Below are 18,441 nucleotides of genomic sequence, written 5' to 3'. Positions count from 1 at the left end.
AAAAAAAAACAACCTCCTAATTGCACATAGCATGACTTGCAGACAGAGCCTAGTGACAATGTCCAGGAGGAGTACAGCAGCTCTACAAAGAATTCTTGAAATTCTTTCTTTATGAATACGACTCTTAAACTGCTTCTAGAGCTGTCTATTTAGTAGTCAGGCCAGCAAATTTCAGGCAGTGTTCTTTTGCTGCTGGATTTGTCATCCCCCTTGTATAATTTGACCTTTCTCAAAAGTGTTCTAGGCTTATCAGATCTTTTGCAATCCATGTGATCAGTAAATTTACTGTTGATTTATCTCTCCTTACTCCTGGTGTAACTCCTTTTAAAGGCTGAGCAGAGATACTAGTATAAGGTTTTTAAGAAGTGGCTTTTCAATTATAAATTGCTGTTAATTCAGCCTAAATACAAATAATCAGTAGTCCACGAAGTTCAGACAGTTCGCTGAAAGTGTCTTTAATGCAGCTTGTTCAAGCTTCTTCCTTTCTCTGTCTTTCCTCCCCCATGGAATCTAATTTAGTGTAATCCTTTTCCCTTTGTAGATGATGTTTTTCTACCCAAAGACATTGATCTAGACAGTGTGGAAATGGACGAAACAGAGCGAGAAGTGGAATATTTTAAAAGGTAAAGTGCTGTAACCCCTGCCCATGAAGATGTTGTGGTGCTTCCAACGTATTTAATGACCAATTCCTTGCATCATCTTTGTGTCCCCAAGTTCTCATCAAGGTTTTCAGAATATTCTCAGCTACCATTTTTTATAAGCAAAATTTGAATGAATATTTATTATCTGCACAGACAAAATACTTGCTAGTGTTTAAAAAAAAGGCAAATATAAAAATACAATGTTAGATGATAAGTACCGAATGCTTAAAACATGGAAATTTCAGAGCATGTATTTGCAAAAGGTAATTTCATGAATTTTTTACATGATTATAAGAGCTGTTACTTCAAAACTTTTTACTGTACATGAAATATAGATGGCACAACTGTGGGTAATAGCTTATACTAATGATTAAGAGGGCATGCTTACACTAGTGCAGTGTCAAGAAAGTATGAACAGATGTTTGTGAAACTTTGTTCTTCTGTGAGTTTTGATTGCTTTGCCGTGGGGTTATGCATCACATATTTAAATTATTCAGATATGGGAAGACAGCTCGTGTGTGTGTAACATAGCACATGTTCTTCAATAATACCATAGATTACTCAAAGTTGTCATCTTTAATGGTGGCTGGGCATGCCAGTTTCCCATAAATACTTCTTAGTGAGTCTTTCATCATGATAGCCAAAGCTGAGTGGTTACAGATCCATTAGCTTCCTACTGTTGAATAATTTTGGAATCAATAGTAGTGTTTCACAAAACAACTAAAACCATTTGTTTAAAGGCTGGTTTTTGTTTATTTTAAGATCTGGCTTTCAGTATGAATTTCAAATGTTTTCTAAACTTATACTTTTGATAGTCTACGTGCTTGGGAAGTAATGAATATCTGAGTCTTGCAAAGGACAACTGCTTCTCTGTGTTGATTATTTCTATATGAAGTTCATGTGCCAGATTTAAATTTGTTAACATGTACTTCTGAAATTTCATCTTCTGTACATACTGTGTTCTTAAAAAGTATTTTTCTGAGTTGTGCCAATTAACAGACTTTATTTAAACTAGAAGGTAGACTTCATAAATGAAATGTGGCGTATATTAAGTAATGCTAGTGTTGGTATAGTACAAGCACTGTGCTACAAGCTGCAGGTAATATTCTTAGCTTCATTCAAGTTTGCAGTGTCTGTGATGATAAAACAGGAAAGTTCACCGATTCTTTACTCTCAATAGGATAAATGGAGGAAAGTGTCCTTTACTTGTAGAAGTGTGGCTGAAGTTTGGAAATGAGTTTGTCAAACATGATTCCAAATGAACAGTTAGAACTTTTATAACTCTACTCTTTTATAACCAATTCAGTGATTGATATCATCTACTCCTTTAACTTCATCTGTTAGGAAGCGTCCAATTTTTTGTGTGTGCCTGTTGGGAAGAGGCGCCTGCAGTGCCCTGATAGGTGTGCAGTTCTAGGGGAATGCCATGAAGACACATTTAATGTGTTCTGTCATTGGATAGTTACTTATAATCAGTGGCAAGCTAACAACATGGGTTGAATTCATACTTTTTAATGATAATTTGTTAATTTGTCATCCTTCCTTTGTAGTACGATGATAGATAGATACATTAATTACACCTTGACTTCAGAATTGATTTTGCAAAGTGCTTCTACCTTTGGCATAGAAAGAACAAAATAAGTTCAGTTCTTCTAACCTTCCCCTGTACCTTTTTTGTTTCTCTCCTTCTGTCTGCTCCCCTTACTTGGCTTTCAGCAGTTACAGAAGCTGTGTAGCCTTTCTTTCAGAGAAGGGTGTTACAGATGGAGCTACCTTGATGCTGTAATGGAACTTTTAGCCTAATCAAGCTACACCATACCTTGATAAAGGATTTAAACATGAATTAACTGTCAATGAAACACCTGTTACTTAGCACATACCAAGCTCTTTCAGAAGTTTTTCCATAAATGTGCACGGTGTCCACTGAAAGCTACTAAGTGGATTTTTATTCTAAAGATGTTTTTTCCAGGCATGTGGACTGTTTATCTGCTATATTATAAACAAATCTCCTTTCACTAGGTCTTCGTCTCAAACGTAATTTTGCTGTACTCGGAAGATTGGTGTTAGAAAAAAGTGTCTTAATGCCATTGGTGCTTCTGTTCTATAAATTACCCACATTCTTGCTATTACAAGGGTTTTAGTAAATACAGCCATGTCAGCTCTGGTTTTAGTTAACATTCAGCTAGCTTCTGGGTTGCTAAATATGCAGTGTTCTTAGCTTCTTCTCCCAGTTATTCTTGGCAATACAGGGATGTTTAAAGAAATTGGTTTATGAATAAGGGGCAAGTGATTTTTTTCATGGTATGATTTAAGTTTTGTACTTCTGAATGAGATCAACCCTTCAGAAAAGGGATACCATCAGTGGCTTGATTTTTGAAGAATATTAGTTTCACACTCACTTTTTTTTTCAGATTCTGCTTGGATTCTGCCAGACAGACGAGGCAGAGACTTTCCATCAACTGGTCCAATTTTAGCTTGAAAAAAACCACCTTTGCTGCACATTGAAATGACACAATATGGGGAGGGAACCCTGCAGGAATCAATGAACGACAACTCCACTTACCTGTCCTGCTGTGCTGAGAGCTTATCTGGTCTTGAGCCAGTGCTGCCTTGCCTTGTCCCCAGTGCTGTGTGGATCTGCACTGAACCCTTTGGCCTGATAATTCTTGCGGACTGAAAAATTGCCACTTTCTACCTGAATTTGTTAGCTTGTGTGCTTGTAGTCTGTGAGTGAGACTTACTTGATTGTAGCTGTATGCCGTTGGAGTTGGAACAATAGCTCTTTTCCATCTCCTTCTGAATGCCTTGGCCTCAAAGACTTTAAATTGCTTAGGCTTGGGTGGAGGCCAAAATACTAGTTTGCATCATCTGCAGTGGCTCCTGTCACTTCTGCATTTAGCTATGTTTTGTCATTCTGACTCCTGACAAAGGAATGGACCTAGTCAGTTGTGCTTTCATCTGCTCCAGAATTCTCCTGACATGACTTCATGAAAAAGAGGCTCTTATGGGACAAGTATTTCCTCAGTTCTTTCACAATCTACTGTTTAAGAGTGTACAAGTTACGCTATTTGTGTTTTGATTTTTTTTCCTGACTTGTAGCCAGCTTGTGTAAGAATACTTGCAGAATGAGAAAATTTAAAAAGAACAGTACTCACACTATCAAATCTGTTATAGAGTGTATAATTGTATTAACACTGAAGCCTAACTGGCTACTTTTTTAACATATTGTTAAGTAATATTAAAATCATGTCTTTCTTTTTGAAAGATGGAATACATTAGTATGGCAGAAGACTTGTGTCTTGATTTTTTCTGCTTGGGTCGGGTGAGGGAAGAAACAAACATACTGCAAAAAAATGATGGTATTCTAAACTAAATCTAATCTTGTGTCAGAATTGGTCAGTGAATGCTGCTTAATTTTAGTATGGTTCTCTATGAGCACTTGTTTGCCACCTCACCTGATGGGAAAAACTGCTATCTGCTGGAGCAAGAAACACTTCTGCTGAATGCTGGAATTAAGTTTGCGAATTCTGTGAATTACTATAATACAACTATTATAATAGATACTTTATGAGAACAAGGTAATCCAAGTATTTTCAATTTCTGTGTTGGTATAGAAATGAAACAGGTAGGCTCGATGTTGTTGTTGTGTAAGTATTTAACAATATAGTAATGTCTTATGGGTTGCTTAATGTTGTCCAGCATGGAGGAAAACTGGTGTGTTAGGATTTTTGTCTGTGTAAAGATATGATGCACTTAGAAAAGTTTTTCTGATACTGTGCTATTTATTTAGAGATAACATTTCATTTTGATGACCATATTTACCCAGACACTCTTTAATTTTTATAAAGAAAATAAAACTTCCATTCAATATATACTTAAAAGGAGAATGCAGCTTCAAAGCCCACTAGCCTCCTCCAGAACTGTTCCCATGTTTTTTTTCTGCTGCTTGTTAACGTGTTTTAGTGTGATACAGCCACCGGGCTTGGGACTGCTTTGCAAGACACAGTGTAATTATAAAGCTTTGGGCTTGAGAAGCTTTAAGGAATGATTGCTTCCACATCCCCTTCGAGGCCGAGAGGCAGCAGGAGGGTTGGTTTGGCTGCAGATTCCTGAGAGATCTACAATTTCATACCCTTCTTTAGTCAGTCCTGGATGGAGCTCCTGTCCTAGTGTGTGCTGCTGGTACAGAATATAGTTGCTCAGCTAAACCCAGCTGCTGTAGGTAATAAACCCAGCTGCTGCAGGTAAATAAGGTCTCCCTTGTGTAGAGGAAGGAATGATGCAATACCTGTTACCAAATTATAGTCCAGGGGTTTAAAGGTGACAACTTGTGTTACTCATCGATTACTCATCGGATTCAGGTTGAGGAAGGGTAGTAGAGTAGTCTCACTTTTTTTCTCCATTGAAGTTTTGTAACATATCTATTTACCTGCTAGAGGAATAGGATCTCAGACCTAAAAGGTAGTATCTGTGCCAGTCTAGCTCTAGCTGTCTCTGCAAGGACTGCGAGCTGCTCAACATACCTGCGTCAGTTAGTGCAGAAGAGTGACCTCTGCTCCTTGGGGCCATTGAGGCTTGCATCTGTTGCAGCCTCAGTTGGATGTTAGCTGCAGAAAAGTTTGGACACTTCTATTACGGGACACTGGCTGTGAAAAATGTGATTAAAACACCCAAAGCTGGATGTGTGTGGTATCTTTTCAGGCTTTTGCGGTTCCAAACTGTAACACAAGGTGGCAGTGCGTGTCATCAGAAGTCATCTCCATGTCAGTGATCTTCAGCTGAGGCAGGGGATGGAAAAACGAGTTGATGTCACCTGGCTGAATAATGGTGCAGGTTCCAGCTCTTCTGGAGTAGGAGAGCTTGGAAGAGTTTTGAGATTTCTCTAATGGTGCTAGAAAACTCAGCATTTGTTTTAACTAATTAATGGGGGAAAAAAATAAGCTAAGAAAGCTGTTAAGAGTGATATATGACTGTGATGCATTTTTCTTTGTATTGAAATCCTGGATTAAGAGAACAGAACAACTTTTTGTACCTAGGATGTGTATATCTGTATTTATAATCTTTTTCGAAGATACTTGGCTTACGCTGTGTCATGAGATATCAATGCAACTGACATGACTGCGTGCACTACACAGAAAGCATACAGAACAAATGTAAACCAATCTGTTGTTGCACCTTGAGGAGAATCTAAAGGCAAGTTATATTTTTCTGAGTTCATAATTATGTGAAGATGTGTGTGGACCCATCTGGGAGCCAGGAGACTTAAAAGTACCACTGTTATGGCCTTGGGCAAATGAGTTAGTGACTGTCACTCTACCCATTAAGTGGTTTTATTAAGGATTTTCTGGATTATGAGTGTGTTTCTTAATGCCCAAGTAGTGAGGTGAAGTCTGAAGTGCAACGCTAAAACCTCGTACTGGACGCACAAGCTCTGCAGGTTCAGTTGTGTTCAATCCAGATAAAATGTGTTCGGGTACAATAGATTGAGGTATCTTTTCCAATAGAGGAGACCTCTATAAATACGTAATTGAGTACATTTTAGTTCTTAATGAGAGTTTTGAACAGTGCTGGCATCGAATGCTCTAAGATTGCTTTTATACAGGGATGTGGCATCTCCGCTTTGTATTCACTGCTGCTTTCTGAGGTAACTATTGTTGAAAGGAGAATGTCTTGCTTTTCTCATGTCTTCTGTTTTCCCCACAAAACAGAGAAATAATGCCCCATAACCTTCGGGCGTTTCTTTTCACATCTGCGTGTTCAGTTTCAGCTTTGCTGCTGCTTTTAGCTGTAGAGTTGGGCCTCCTTCAGCTCAGTGCTTAGAGATATGGAAGAATCTACCTGTTGATGCATAGTGAATCTACTTAAACTGTTGAAAAATGTGCCAGGTAAAGCTTTGCTTTTCTGTAACTGTATTCTCCAGGGGAAATTTTAGTGCTTTGCTTACAAATGTGATGGGTACAAATGGGGTTTTTAAGTGGATGGTGTCCAATTCCTGTCCTTGTGGTTTATAAAAAGCATAAAGCAAATTGAGACAAGTTGTATGCTGATAGTTGTTTTTTCTCAAAGAGGTTCTCGTAAACATTTTACTATTTACCATTCTGAATGTTTTGTTTTTAGAGTGCCTTGAAACATGTTTTCATACTTAAATTGCAGGTCTATAGCTTTTCATGTTGTCTGTTTCACCAGATAGTCTTCGATCAGAAATATCTTGTCTTATTATTTCATTAGCTATCCTTTACACAGAGTCACCAGGAGAGGAGACTGTATGTAGTCTGGATGTGTGATCTAAGTTTTAATTCCAGTACATCTGTGTAGCAGAAGTGAAGCAATCCACAGATCTGCATAGATGCAACGTGGCAAGAAAGCTTCTGGACATTTCTTTTTAGAAATCTCCAAAAGACTAACTTCAGCCAACAATAAGCATTTGGGAATCTTGGGTCAACATTTAACTCCATTTTCTTCACCTGTTTTCCTGGAAGCCGAACAGAAAAGAAAAGCCAAAATCTTTGGCAGGGCCCTAATACCCATGAAAAGACAATTTCAAGTTTGTTAACTGTCAAAGAACACGTGAGAAGTTAGCATTTTTGCTGTAAAATCTTTGTATCCAGCTTGTCATCTATGATAAAAGGAGGTAGTAGGCAGATGCAGTATCTGTGGAGAAAAGGAAAGAGGTACACGGTATTACATGGAAGAATAAATAAACTTTATTGATGTATGTATAACTGATTATCTGCAACTGATATCGTATTAACTAGCATGTGTTCCACACCAAGTATGTCACTGAACCAGCTTGTGCAAGTCTGATTTTTTTTCTGAGGGAAAGATGTTTATACTTGCTTTCCCATTCTGGTTTCCTTTAAACAGGCTGTTGACTCAAATCTAGTTAGCTAGATGGGCTAGTGGTTTTTGTTGTTTTTTTACAAGCAAGTAGCATGTTGTCGAAGGTTGTTGTCACTAGTGACTGAAATACAGAATTTAAAACCAGGACTCTGGAGTGGAAAGCTGGGATGTTGAACTCCTCTGACCAGATAAGCATCTGGCTGCCTGCTGTTGCCTCAGGTTTTATGCTGCAAACCCCTCATCTGCATCAACTTATTGGAGAGTGGTTCTATGTTAACTGGAAATATATAATCAGCAAAGCCCTTTTCGTCTGAAAGATAGGAGGAATCAAGCTTCTTAGAGTCAGTTACTTGGGTATGTATACCCTGTTTCATGCACTCTACGTTCAAGACCTTCTACTATTTTTTGTCAATTTGTTGCTTGACCACTAACTGGATTCTATAGTATTGCGAAGAGCAATTAAGATGACATTTTTTAGAAGCTTTTTATCTTGTTTTCACAGGATTGGAGCCACAGAATGGCTGAGGCTAGAAGGGACCTCTGGAGGCCATCTGGTCCAACCCCTCTGCTCCAGGAGGGCCACCCAGAGCAGGGTGCCTAGCACCACGTCCAGGTGGCTTTTGAAGATCTCCAAGGAGGCGACCCCAGAACCTCTCTGGGCAGTGTGTGCCAGTGCTCAGTCACCCACACAGTAATGAAGTGCTTCTTGATGTTCAGAAGGAACCTTTTGTGTTCCAGTTTGTGCCCACTGTCTCTTGTCCTGGTACTGTGCACCACTGAGAAGAGCCTGGTTCCACCATCTTTGCACCCTCCCTTCAGGTATTTATAGACACTGGTAAGTTTTCTGTTAAGTTGTGGGCAAATCAGAAATAACCAGTTTGTAAGAGAAATCCTCTTGGAACAATCTTAACAGACTAATGGGGAAAGACTGAGTTTTACATGAGTTTTACATATGAGTCTCTTCACTTACATGTGTTGATTTTACCAGGGTATAAGTTCTTTGTTCTAGTGAGTGAATTCTCGTTGGCTGGAAGTGAGACCGCAGTTCTGCTGACTGTGAAAGAGGTGATTGCTTGAACTGCTTCTTGAAAGTGGGAGGGAGGGAGAAATCATATTGGTACACTAGCATCTAATGTAGCAGTAGTACTGTTGTCTTCGTCTACTCTTTAATGCAAGACCATCTCTTACATTTCTTAATTGAGGGTACTCTTATCTGCAGACAGTTATAGGAAGTAAGAGTTTTTGCCTTCTGGTTAGCAGGTAAATGGACTTTTTCACTTGAAAAGAGCAATGGAAACAGATTGCTACCATTCATTTTACTTGGGACTTCTACTTAAACTGATGACAAAGAAAGAAATCAGCATTAAAAGGTAGCCTTCCCTTCTGAGAGTGAGTGCATGTCTGAGAAGTCCATTTAAAGAAACAGTGAACCTTTTCAGTAATGTAACTGTTGCATGTCAGTTGCCCAAGCCATTTTGTGGTCTGCAGAGAAATTTTGTTGTTTAGTCTGCCCAGCTGCCTCTGAGTCTGTCATTTACATTGATCATATTTTATGTATTTGACCAGATGGGGAAAAATTCTGAATGCTGTTTTGTAGAAAACCCTATCCTTCCTCTGTCATGAGTTATGTTCTCTGAGTCAGGCATCTTTACTGCATAGAATTGTGTGTTAACTTTTTTATTAATTAAAAAAAAAAAAAGCCTGTAGTATTCTTTATAATCCTGGGAGAAGATAGCATCGTGCTTGTGAAGATATATGAAGGGGATGAGAACAGAATTGTAAGGCAAAAGGCTTAAAAAATTATGTAATGCATGGCTCCTTATTGATGCTGCGAAGGGGTTTGTTTAACAACTAGCACAGCAGTTTTCTGCTGGCAGGTTGTTTCGTAGCTTCAAATATGTCACTCAGCTGCTCAGGACTAAGTGTACTGTTTTACTGCTCTGGTACAAAAGCACAGTTGGTAGTTGAGCACTGGTGAAAGAGTAATGTAAACGTACATGTAGAAACATCTGGAATGTCTTATAATTTAAAGTTCTCTGCTGAGCTATAGCTGAAGAAGTTAGATAGTGAGAAGATCGAGTGGAAAAGTGGGAATTAAGTAGGTCGGTGTACTGATAGCACAGTACAAGAAATAATCCACTTGCCATATGAGAAATGTTACTCCTTGCCAAAATACTAATTTTACTTCACTCGAAGACCTCCAGTTGTGATCATTATGGTAATGGTTCTTCAGAAATCCATTTTTAACCCTTCTTAACCGGCAATCAAAACTGGCCACAGCTGAGTTGCCAGAGAGCTGTCATGTTTCTGTGTGGGCTGGACTTGCAGTCTTGCATTAGCCAGTATAGCCTGATTGTTTTTTCCTCTTTCTCCATGCAGATGCCTTTTTTGGCCATTAATCTACACTTGTGCAATAGGAACGTCGTCTGTGCGTGCTTTGGATCATCTTAAGCGTAGGAGCTGGGGGGCTTGTGTGGATTAGGCCTTGGCAGAGGTATAGATTTTTGGCAGTGCCTTGAACCAGGACATGGTGATGCATGCAAGTAGACTAAACATAGGAGAGAAATCTTAAAGCCATTACCCTTACAAAAGGTATGTTTGTCCTTGAGTTGGAATGCTTTAAATAATGTGGTGTAGGGACAGATAAGGTGTGGCAAGACCTGTTCCAGTTCTTTTTTCATACAAGCAATAGGTGAGCATGTAAGGGATGAGATTCTGGGGTAAGTAGTCTTGAAAGAGCTGGAACCTAAATAAAGTTTTATATTATCTCTAGACTGGCTGGGTGACTCTGCTTATTGCTCAGTTTTCTGTTTAAACAAACAAAAAAGCTTCATGTATTTAAACTGGGAGATTATCAAAAACAAATCTAGAATATAGATGATAGCAGTTGACACTCGTTATAATGTTTAGCTCTTGGCAACCTTGTACGTTGTTATAATACAGAGTCACCCAAACAAAAGTACCCTGATGAGGAAATGGTGCAGCTGGTTGAGAAATTGTGGAAGTGATAGTGTTTTGAAATGACTGGGGAGAAAAAAAACTAATGCTTTTTGGGTATAGTCTGGAATGTCTTCTGTGTGTTAGAATTGCAGGAGATAAAAAGTGAGGAAAACAAGCATGTTACCTATTTCAATTCTGCATGTAAAATTAGTTGTTTTAAGGTGTAATTAAATGGTCTAAAATGGTAATGGTCCTAAAGATAACATTGTTTGAAATATGTCGGGCTTAAACATCGCACAGAGATGTTGACTTAAAATCCTACTTCCTCTTTGTTTTTCTGCTTGTGGTAACATATTTTTTTGTAGGCTTAAACTTTATAAAATGTATGATTTTGTGGCCATGATCAGCAAATCTTGTGTACTGCTCAACTTCATTGCTTCTTGTATGAGAACCAGAACTAGGTAGCTGTGGGTGAATGAAGAAGGGAAAAAATAGGTGTTATCCGCAGACTTCTCTTAAAAAGACTTCTTAAAATGTATGAAGTGTTTTTTCTTCATCATAAAGTCTTTAGCATTTCCTTTTTGCATTGTAGCTTAATTTGTAAAGCGTGTAAAAAGTTTTAAACTTCGAGTGTAAGCTTTTGTAGCCTACAGGTTTTCAGAAATGCCTTGCTTTCTTCTGTTAAAGGACAGATTTTATCCTCTTACTTTCTTAAATAGTTTTTGTTTCAACCTGTAGACAGTATTTCTCTTTTATTGTTATCCATGCAATTCAGTAGCTAATCACCAAACTGAGAATCGGTCTCTCCTTATGATTGTTTATGAATATCTGAACTGTATTAAAAATGTCTCCAAACTGATGCTAGTTTCCCAAACTAGTGTATAGCTGGAATAGCGAGGCAGCGAAGAGGTGAGATATTTATTCCTTTTCATACAAGAAGCAGGGGTGCAAAGGTGAAATGGCTTTATCCAAATTGTTGTGGAAGCCCAAAACAGACTTGGCCACCAAACCCAGCTCTGCAGAGACCTGAGTCTATGGCTGGATTACGAGCCTCTGGTCATGAGGTCATGAGAATTTATACAGAGCTCGTCCCTGGGTTAAAAAAAAAAAAAAAAAAAGTGAGCTGATATAGTAAAGCATTGTAGTTTTTTGCTAGTTTTTTGCTTCATGGTGTTCTTTGTACTGAATATTCTTAACCTTGTGTCACTTAGACCACAACATCCCAGTCTTGCTTTTACAGACCCTGTGGCTGAAGTTCCCTGAAAATGCTTATTAAGCAATTGGTTTGCGTAAGTGGTAATGTGCTCCTGAGGCTTTGTGACAGTAGAACTTATCAACTAGTACCACGACTTCTAGTTTGTTCAATTAAGCTCTTATCTCACATGTGCCTGGAGGGCTGCCATCACACCATAGTGCTTTTTATCACGTGTAGACAGCTGCTTGGCTAAAACAGATGAAACACCCTCTGCTGTAGGTCAGACCATGTTGTGAGTAAGCTTGGTAGGGTCAAAATGAAGTAAAACTCCTAGATGTTCTCTAAGCAGTGTTGGATGAGAGAAAGCGCATGTTTTTGTTGTTTCTGTAGCTCATTCATTCTTAGCATAGTAATGGGATATCCAGTGCTGAAGGAGGTGGTCGCTGGGATGCATAGGAACTCTTGATTTCCTGCTCTGTTGTCATCTCTCTTGGTAGATTTTCATAAAGTGGGAAGCACGTATCTCACACCTGTGGCCAGACTGCAATCCAGACCTGCAGTACTCAGTTTTTCTATGGATTCGTTTAACCTCTTGCTCCTGGTTTTAGTAATTTGTCTTTTGGCTTAGCACATTGGGGATCAGGTTAATTTGCTCTTTTCCATCATGTGTGACTACATTTTCTTGTGAGAGTGGGAACTGTGAAGTGATCCTAAAACTTTATATCGCTTTTCTACCTTTGAAAGGTGGCTTACTCATTAAATGCCCCTTCTGTACCTCTGAATGATGCTTACTCTCCAGAGCACAGAACAGAGGTATGGGGGAAATTTTCATCTGAAAGATGTCATGCAAACCTTCAGCAGCAGCTATGAAGTGAGATGTTGGGAACATTAAACGCTGATGAATGGTGTGGGTTCCATTCTGACGCCAGTCCTGCATGGACTGGCTACCTGTGCAGTATCACCATCCTATGTATGAAGAAGTGAATCAACTGGCTTACACGTTTAATGCTTAAGAAGCAGTTTAGCTATGGTATAAATGTGGTCTCCAGAAGTGATTGTTCTCCTGTGTACAGTGACAATGATATCTACCCACTAGAAATGAATTTCCAGGAAAGCATGTGACTTACGTTGCTCACCTTACTTTCGCTAATAGAGAGAAACTAAGAGCATTCATCAGAAGCAGCAAGTTTTGCATTGAGTGAGGAGCCTTGTCTCATAGCAGATGTACTCATTTGCATGGAGTGAGCTATTTTCAGATGATCAGCTCAGAATGGGTTCAGCTAATTCAGCTACTAAATCTGCCATTTCCCTCTGAGAAGTGTACAGAGAATTGAAGTTATCTATCCCTGTGCAGACAGGGGAAGGAGATGAGGAATACGCAAAGATTTTGGCAAGTTTATTTAGGCCTCTTGGTCTGGCGGGATAACTTTATTCCAATAAAATGAAAAGCTTTTCTTTAAAGCTTTTTATCGAGAATTCAGTGTGGAAATCGACACTATTTAAAATGAAAAACAAACCAAAAAAAATCTAGCAAAAAAAAAATTTGTTTTAGGGTTTTAGGGTCTTTAGCTGAGAAAATAACCTTCCTTTTATCTAGCATTACAAAACAGTGGATGCCAGATTTCTGTAAGGCATGTGTGATGCTTTTAGGTAATATGAGAGTTGCCATAATCTGTGCAGAAGATGAAAACGTGTCAGTTGTCGTGCTTCAACCTAAGTGGAGTTACTAGGGTTGCAAAAGCTGCAACTTTTTCAGTGGTGATGCGACCCAAGGGGTAACCTGAAATATTCAAGTGCCTTTGTGAAGTGGTGATCACTTGGGTACTCTTTGGTTTGCCTTTTGTCTATGTAACTAAGGAAGTTTGGTTACTTTGGAAGCCCAGGCTTCAAAACACAGTAGGTCTGAATATCGGCTGTTGGAAACACCAAAATAATTTCTGTGGATCCTAACCTTTTGCAGTCTGGAGGTTATGTGCTGTTCTTCCCCCTAGGATGTGTTGCTGAAATGCTTCTGCTCCCTTTTTAGTGGCATTCTGGCAATCCCTAGTTGTAAAAGCTGCCCCGGAGAGGAAATGCTCTCTCTACCCGTAGTGAGAGTGGTGTGGCCAGGGTAGAAGTTGATGTGCTCCGTGGCCAAGTGAGCTTCCTTTTTATGTCCACTCATCTTCCCCTGCTGTTTTCTATTACCAGCAGTCGATTCCTTTTCATGTTTAAGGATCAGCATCAGGAATGCTTTTCCCTTTATCCAAATATTAAATAAGTTGGAGTTCTTCCTCCCTGTTATCCCATGTGTGGTGTTTCCTTGAACGTGTCTCGAAGGACAGATGGGACAGCAGATGAGCTCCCTGAGCAGCACTTAGCAGCTGTGTCCTGGGAGGGGGAAAAAAACCTAAATTTTCAGGCAACAATAAAACTGCCAGTGCAGTTTGATGCTATTTCAGTGAAAGTATATGGGACAACCAACTGGGCTTGGAAAGCAGCTCTATCAATTGTACCTGGCTCCCCCAGGCCCTTAGTCAGCAGTGCTGCCAGCCAGGAGGAGATGAAAGAACAGCTGACAGCAACACAGAGTGGTTTTATGGGTTTGGCTGGAGTTCCGACTGCATTTCTCCCCGTGCTAATTAAGAAAATGAATGTTTAGCACAGATCAGTGGAGACTGGTAGCAGCGTGCCCTAGGGAGCGTTAGCCAGAAGGGCTCGGGGTGGGGAGGAGAGGCTGTGCTGGGCACCCACCACTGCTGGCGACACGAGGTGGCGGTCGGGGCAAGTCTGCATCCAGCAGAGGGCTGGCTACTGCTAATCAGGAAGTGGGCATTTTACAGAGGTTTTGGCTTCCCTTTCAAATTTTGAACTTGACTCAATTCCGTATGACTCAGTCTAGTTTGACGCTTTCAGGAGACGGGCTCAGGCCATGCCCACTGCAGGATGCCAAGGACCCGGAGCCCTGCCTGCCGTGCTTGTACGCAGCCTGGTCACCGACGTGAGGCGTGGGCTGCCATATTCACAGCAAAGGTAGTTTCTAGTGAGCCCTGAAACATGGCAGGGCAGTGAAGTGAAGCACGTTACAGCCTGGCTGCTCCTTATAAGTGATCTCTGGCACCCTCCCCATGCAGACTGGGCCATTCTGGTGCACTCTCAAAGCTGCTGCATTACCTGGCAACAGATGATCACATAGCTGTTTCCATGTTATTGGTATATACTGCAAGGGGGGTTTTAGTTTTTAAGGCTGCACGTGTTCATGTCTGTATTGCAAGGCTTGAAAAACTTGGTCTCTTCAGTCAGAGCCTGAAACCAGAAGAAGCTGCCAAAGAACCTCAGAGGAGGAACACAGGTTAGGGTAATCCAGCTCAGGAGGGATTTGTGGAAGTCTCTAGTGCAGCCTCCTGCTCAGGGCAGGGGTTAGCTTTGAGATCAGATCAGGTTACCTAGGTCTTGAGTCAGTTTGATGGTAAAAGCCTTCAAGGATGGAGACTGCAACCTTTGGGCAGTCTGTTTGTGGATTTGTTAGTTGTAATAAATTGACACTTCGTTATTGTTCATTTTATAGCTTTTAGCTCACTTTTTCATGTCTGTAAGCTTTCTCTGTGTTTAAAAAAAAAAAATCCATGTCATGGATTCTAAGCAAGTTCTAGGGAAAGAGTGGGGATTAACCCATGCATTTCAAGGATTTGCAAGTGAAGCAACATTCCCAATTCTTCACCTTATTTTGTCTCCCTCTGTTTAAAACCTCCAGTCTTTTGTTGCTTATTTCTTCTTCCACAGTACGCCATCCACCCCTATGGTAGTGATAGAGGAAGGACTCTGCTTTCAATATGTCCTGGGCTGCTTCTGGGACTGTTTTAGCACCTTTCCTTTAAGTACCTCAAACCATTTGATGCTCCTTTTTGTGAGCTTGGTATTACCTCAATTCCTGAGCAACTGAAGGATGGGACAATAAGATGAGAACAGCATCTAGATCTCCTGTTTCTAAATCAGCAACCTCACAACACCTTGCATTCAAGTAATTCAATTCTAATCGTGAACATCAGATGGTTACATGCCTGGTTTATCTCTACCTTGAGGTAGAGATGGTTCTTGTGGAAGGTGGTTGTTCCACTATGACAATACAGTGTTGTAAGCATTGCAGTGATAGCGTTAATTCATGCCAGAATGGTCTAGCAACTGGCATGCAGCGTGATCTGCTTGTTAATATTGTTGTGGGCTGTTCTTGTTGACACGGAGCAGTGTTCCACGTTGGCTACATCATGGTTCTCTCAGGCCTTTCCCTTTTTGAACCTACACAATCTGTGTGTTACACTAAGGAAATACTAAATAAATGGCATTGGGTTTTCCCTGGCTGAAATTAGTTGTTGACCTTAGACTGCCATAAGCAGCATTTACAGAAAGCCCCCGCTGATTTTCCTGGTGGGCTTGAGGAAGCCTCTGAGCAGCTTTTTGTGAGTTCATGCTTGGAGGAGGAGTGGAAGGGATGGTGTGAATGTTGTGCTTTCTACGCGGGCTGATGGTTGCTTGAATGAGTGGACTTCCTGATTCAGAGGTAAAGAATGAATGGTCTCTCCTCATAGTTTCATTTTTATTATAAAAGGTACTTGAACAGCTCAGCGGTGTCTGCTGCCCCACGCAAGCGCTGCCTAGACGATTGTTTCCACTGCTTAAGGAAAAAGTCCATCTGACGCACCAATGGGAAGTCGATGCTTTCAGTTCATTAAAGCAAGCATCTGTGTGTATGTACTCAGCTGAGAATATTTCAATGTGTAAGAAGGGTCTGAAAAAGAATTGAGCTTTAAGAGCTTCCATTGTCTAAAGGCACACACTGTTCCGGCTCAGCTCCTTCCTGCTGTTGTAGCACTGGGACTAAGTGTGTAGTTGCTCTTTGGTTGTTGCAGCACCCTTGATTTATTGCTTGACATTGTTTTATTTGAAATATGAAAAAAAAACTTGCTTCCTGTGCTTGCTATAGTACGATGAATTTGGAATGTATAAAGAGTTATCTGGCTGGTGGTTCAGTTGAAGGGGCCTGAGAACTCATAATATTCTCATTATATTTGTGTTCATCTTCCTAATTTTTGACTGGTTTGTTCTCTTCACAGAGCTGATTTTCCTGTCTGTATTTGTAGGCTGTCTCCTTCAAACTGGTTATTACTGTGATGTAAGTAGTTCTGGAAGGTGGTCTTGTGTTTTTTTTTTCCCATTTGCTCTGATAGTTGCTTTGGCATTACATCAAAATATTGCTGCTCTATGATGCAGCAGCGGGATACTGATGAATTATGGACAGGTTTTCTTAGATCAGCAATTCCATCCTAGACTTAAAGGGAGCTCAGATATTATTGGAAAAACTAGCAAACACAAACAGCAGGGTAAGGTGTCTTCCACATGGAAGCTGTTACTCCCTTTTCAGTCCTAAATGAATTAACTTCCTACCTGTGTTGTTGAAGTACCAGACTTGCTTGCTCTATAGGCTTGAGGGCTTTTCAGTATGAGTATTATGGAATTACAAGTCAGCCACCAAATCTGTCAGTCCCTTGGTGATGGGGTGAAGCAATGAAGTTAACAGCTTTTCTGATACATTTTAGAGGGCAGCACAATTCTTGGCCCATCGTTTTCTCACCTGAGATGCTGGTGTAGAAAAATGTAATTCTAGTAATTCTAGCATCTGGCAACGTAATGTATATGGATAAGAACTATTAGTGAACCTAAAATGACCATTTCTTGTATGCATTGCTGTACTAGGTCTTCTGTCCTTACATATTTCAGTTTTGTCAGAGCTGTGGCTAAGATGATAGACTGAAATGACATTTCTATCTTGACTTTCCTTTGCATAGCCAAAGATTTTATGGCGATCCCTGGGGAATTTATAACCAGAACAATTCAGGTTGGAAGGGACCATTACAGGTCATCTAGTTTAGCCTTCTGCTGTCTTTTACGATGTCTAGTTTGCCAAAGTAGTCCCTAATCCACTTTTTTCAACTCTGAGTTATGCTTTATTTGCGCAGGCTCTGCCACTACATTTGACTACGTCTGAGAGCAGACCTTTACAGTGAAGTAGATATCTTTATACCTTGGCCTTCTTTGTGCTCTTGTGATTGGACCAACATTTTCTTTGCTGATGAGATATGTGATGCCTTCTGTATCCCTTCCATATTTCAAATCCAAACATACTTTATGCTTTCCTGTTCCCCTGTGTGCTCAGGCTCTGTCCATATTCCTCCCAAACAGTCTCTCCCCACTTTCACCTTCTGTATACTTCCTTTTAGTTTGTGAGCTCAGTCAGGAGATTCCCCCCTCTGGCAGAGCTGGCCCCTTGTCACGTTTGCTTGACTTCCTGCCCTTCAGAATGGACCTTTCTTCTCTCAGTGGTTGTTCTAGATCAACCAGCTCTCCTGGGCCCTTTTTGCCTCAGCCTCTGATGGGATCCTGCCTACCTGACCAAGCCCAGATTTGCTCGTTGGAAGGTCAAGATCTCTACCTGCCTACTTCTTTCAGATCTTTATCACCATCTTATGATTGCAGCCGACACTGTGATCAACCTTCACATGTTTAGTTCACTTTGGTCCATGAGTAGCAGAATGAGCGGAGTACCCCTCCTGACCTATCACACTTCTCAAAAAGTTGTCCTTAATGCCCTCTTGGTTTGTTGCTTTCAACCCTTCCTTGTTACCCTTCCAACAGATACTGGGGTTGTGAAAATCCCCAGGGAGAAAACAGGTCTGGCAGCCAAAAGGTTTTATCAGCTGTCTGATCTCATGCATTTTCTCTCCATTTTGGTGGTTTGTAGCAGACACCCATGACGCTCCTCTGCTTGTTGGCCTCCCATCTCATTCTGAC

General features: G+C 40.4%; 1 protein-coding gene and 1 long non-coding RNA gene across 4 annotated transcripts in view; both read left to right on the top strand.

The window, feature by feature from the left end:
* Positions 1-3,930, top strand: part of FAM193A (family with sequence similarity 193 member A) — a 76,139-nt gene extending 72,209 nt beyond the window's left edge. For all 3 annotated transcript variants that reach the window (XM_050710236.1, XM_035547203.2, XM_035547205.2), the window contains 2 exons: positions 542-623; positions 3,053-3,930. In XM_050710236.1, coding sequence (XP_050566193.1) covers positions 542-623; positions 3,053-3,146 — 176 coding nt within the window. In that variant the 3' untranslated portion in view covers positions 3,147-3,930. The remainder of the gene's footprint in view (positions 1-541; positions 624-3,052) is intronic.
* A 2,568-nt stretch (positions 3,931-6,498) lies between these two features.
* Positions 6,499-13,022, top strand: LOC126913280 (uncharacterized). The gene is made up of 3 exons (XR_007708164.1): positions 6,499-7,835; positions 7,984-8,851; positions 9,861-13,022. It is a non-coding gene; the product is annotated as an uncharacterized LOC126913280 (long non-coding RNA).
* The last annotated feature ends 5,419 nt before the right edge of the window (positions 13,023-18,441 follow it).

Source organism: Cygnus atratus, chromosome 4 (genome assembly GCF_013377495.2).
Source record: "Cygnus atratus isolate AKBS03 ecotype Queensland, Australia chromosome 4, CAtr_DNAZoo_HiC_assembly, whole genome shotgun sequence".
Lineage (NCBI taxonomy): Eukaryota > Metazoa > Chordata > Aves > Anseriformes > Anatidae > Cygnus > Cygnus atratus.
The sequence above is the reverse complement of the archived record's forward strand: the minus strand, read 5'-3'. Positions and strand labels throughout refer to the sequence as shown.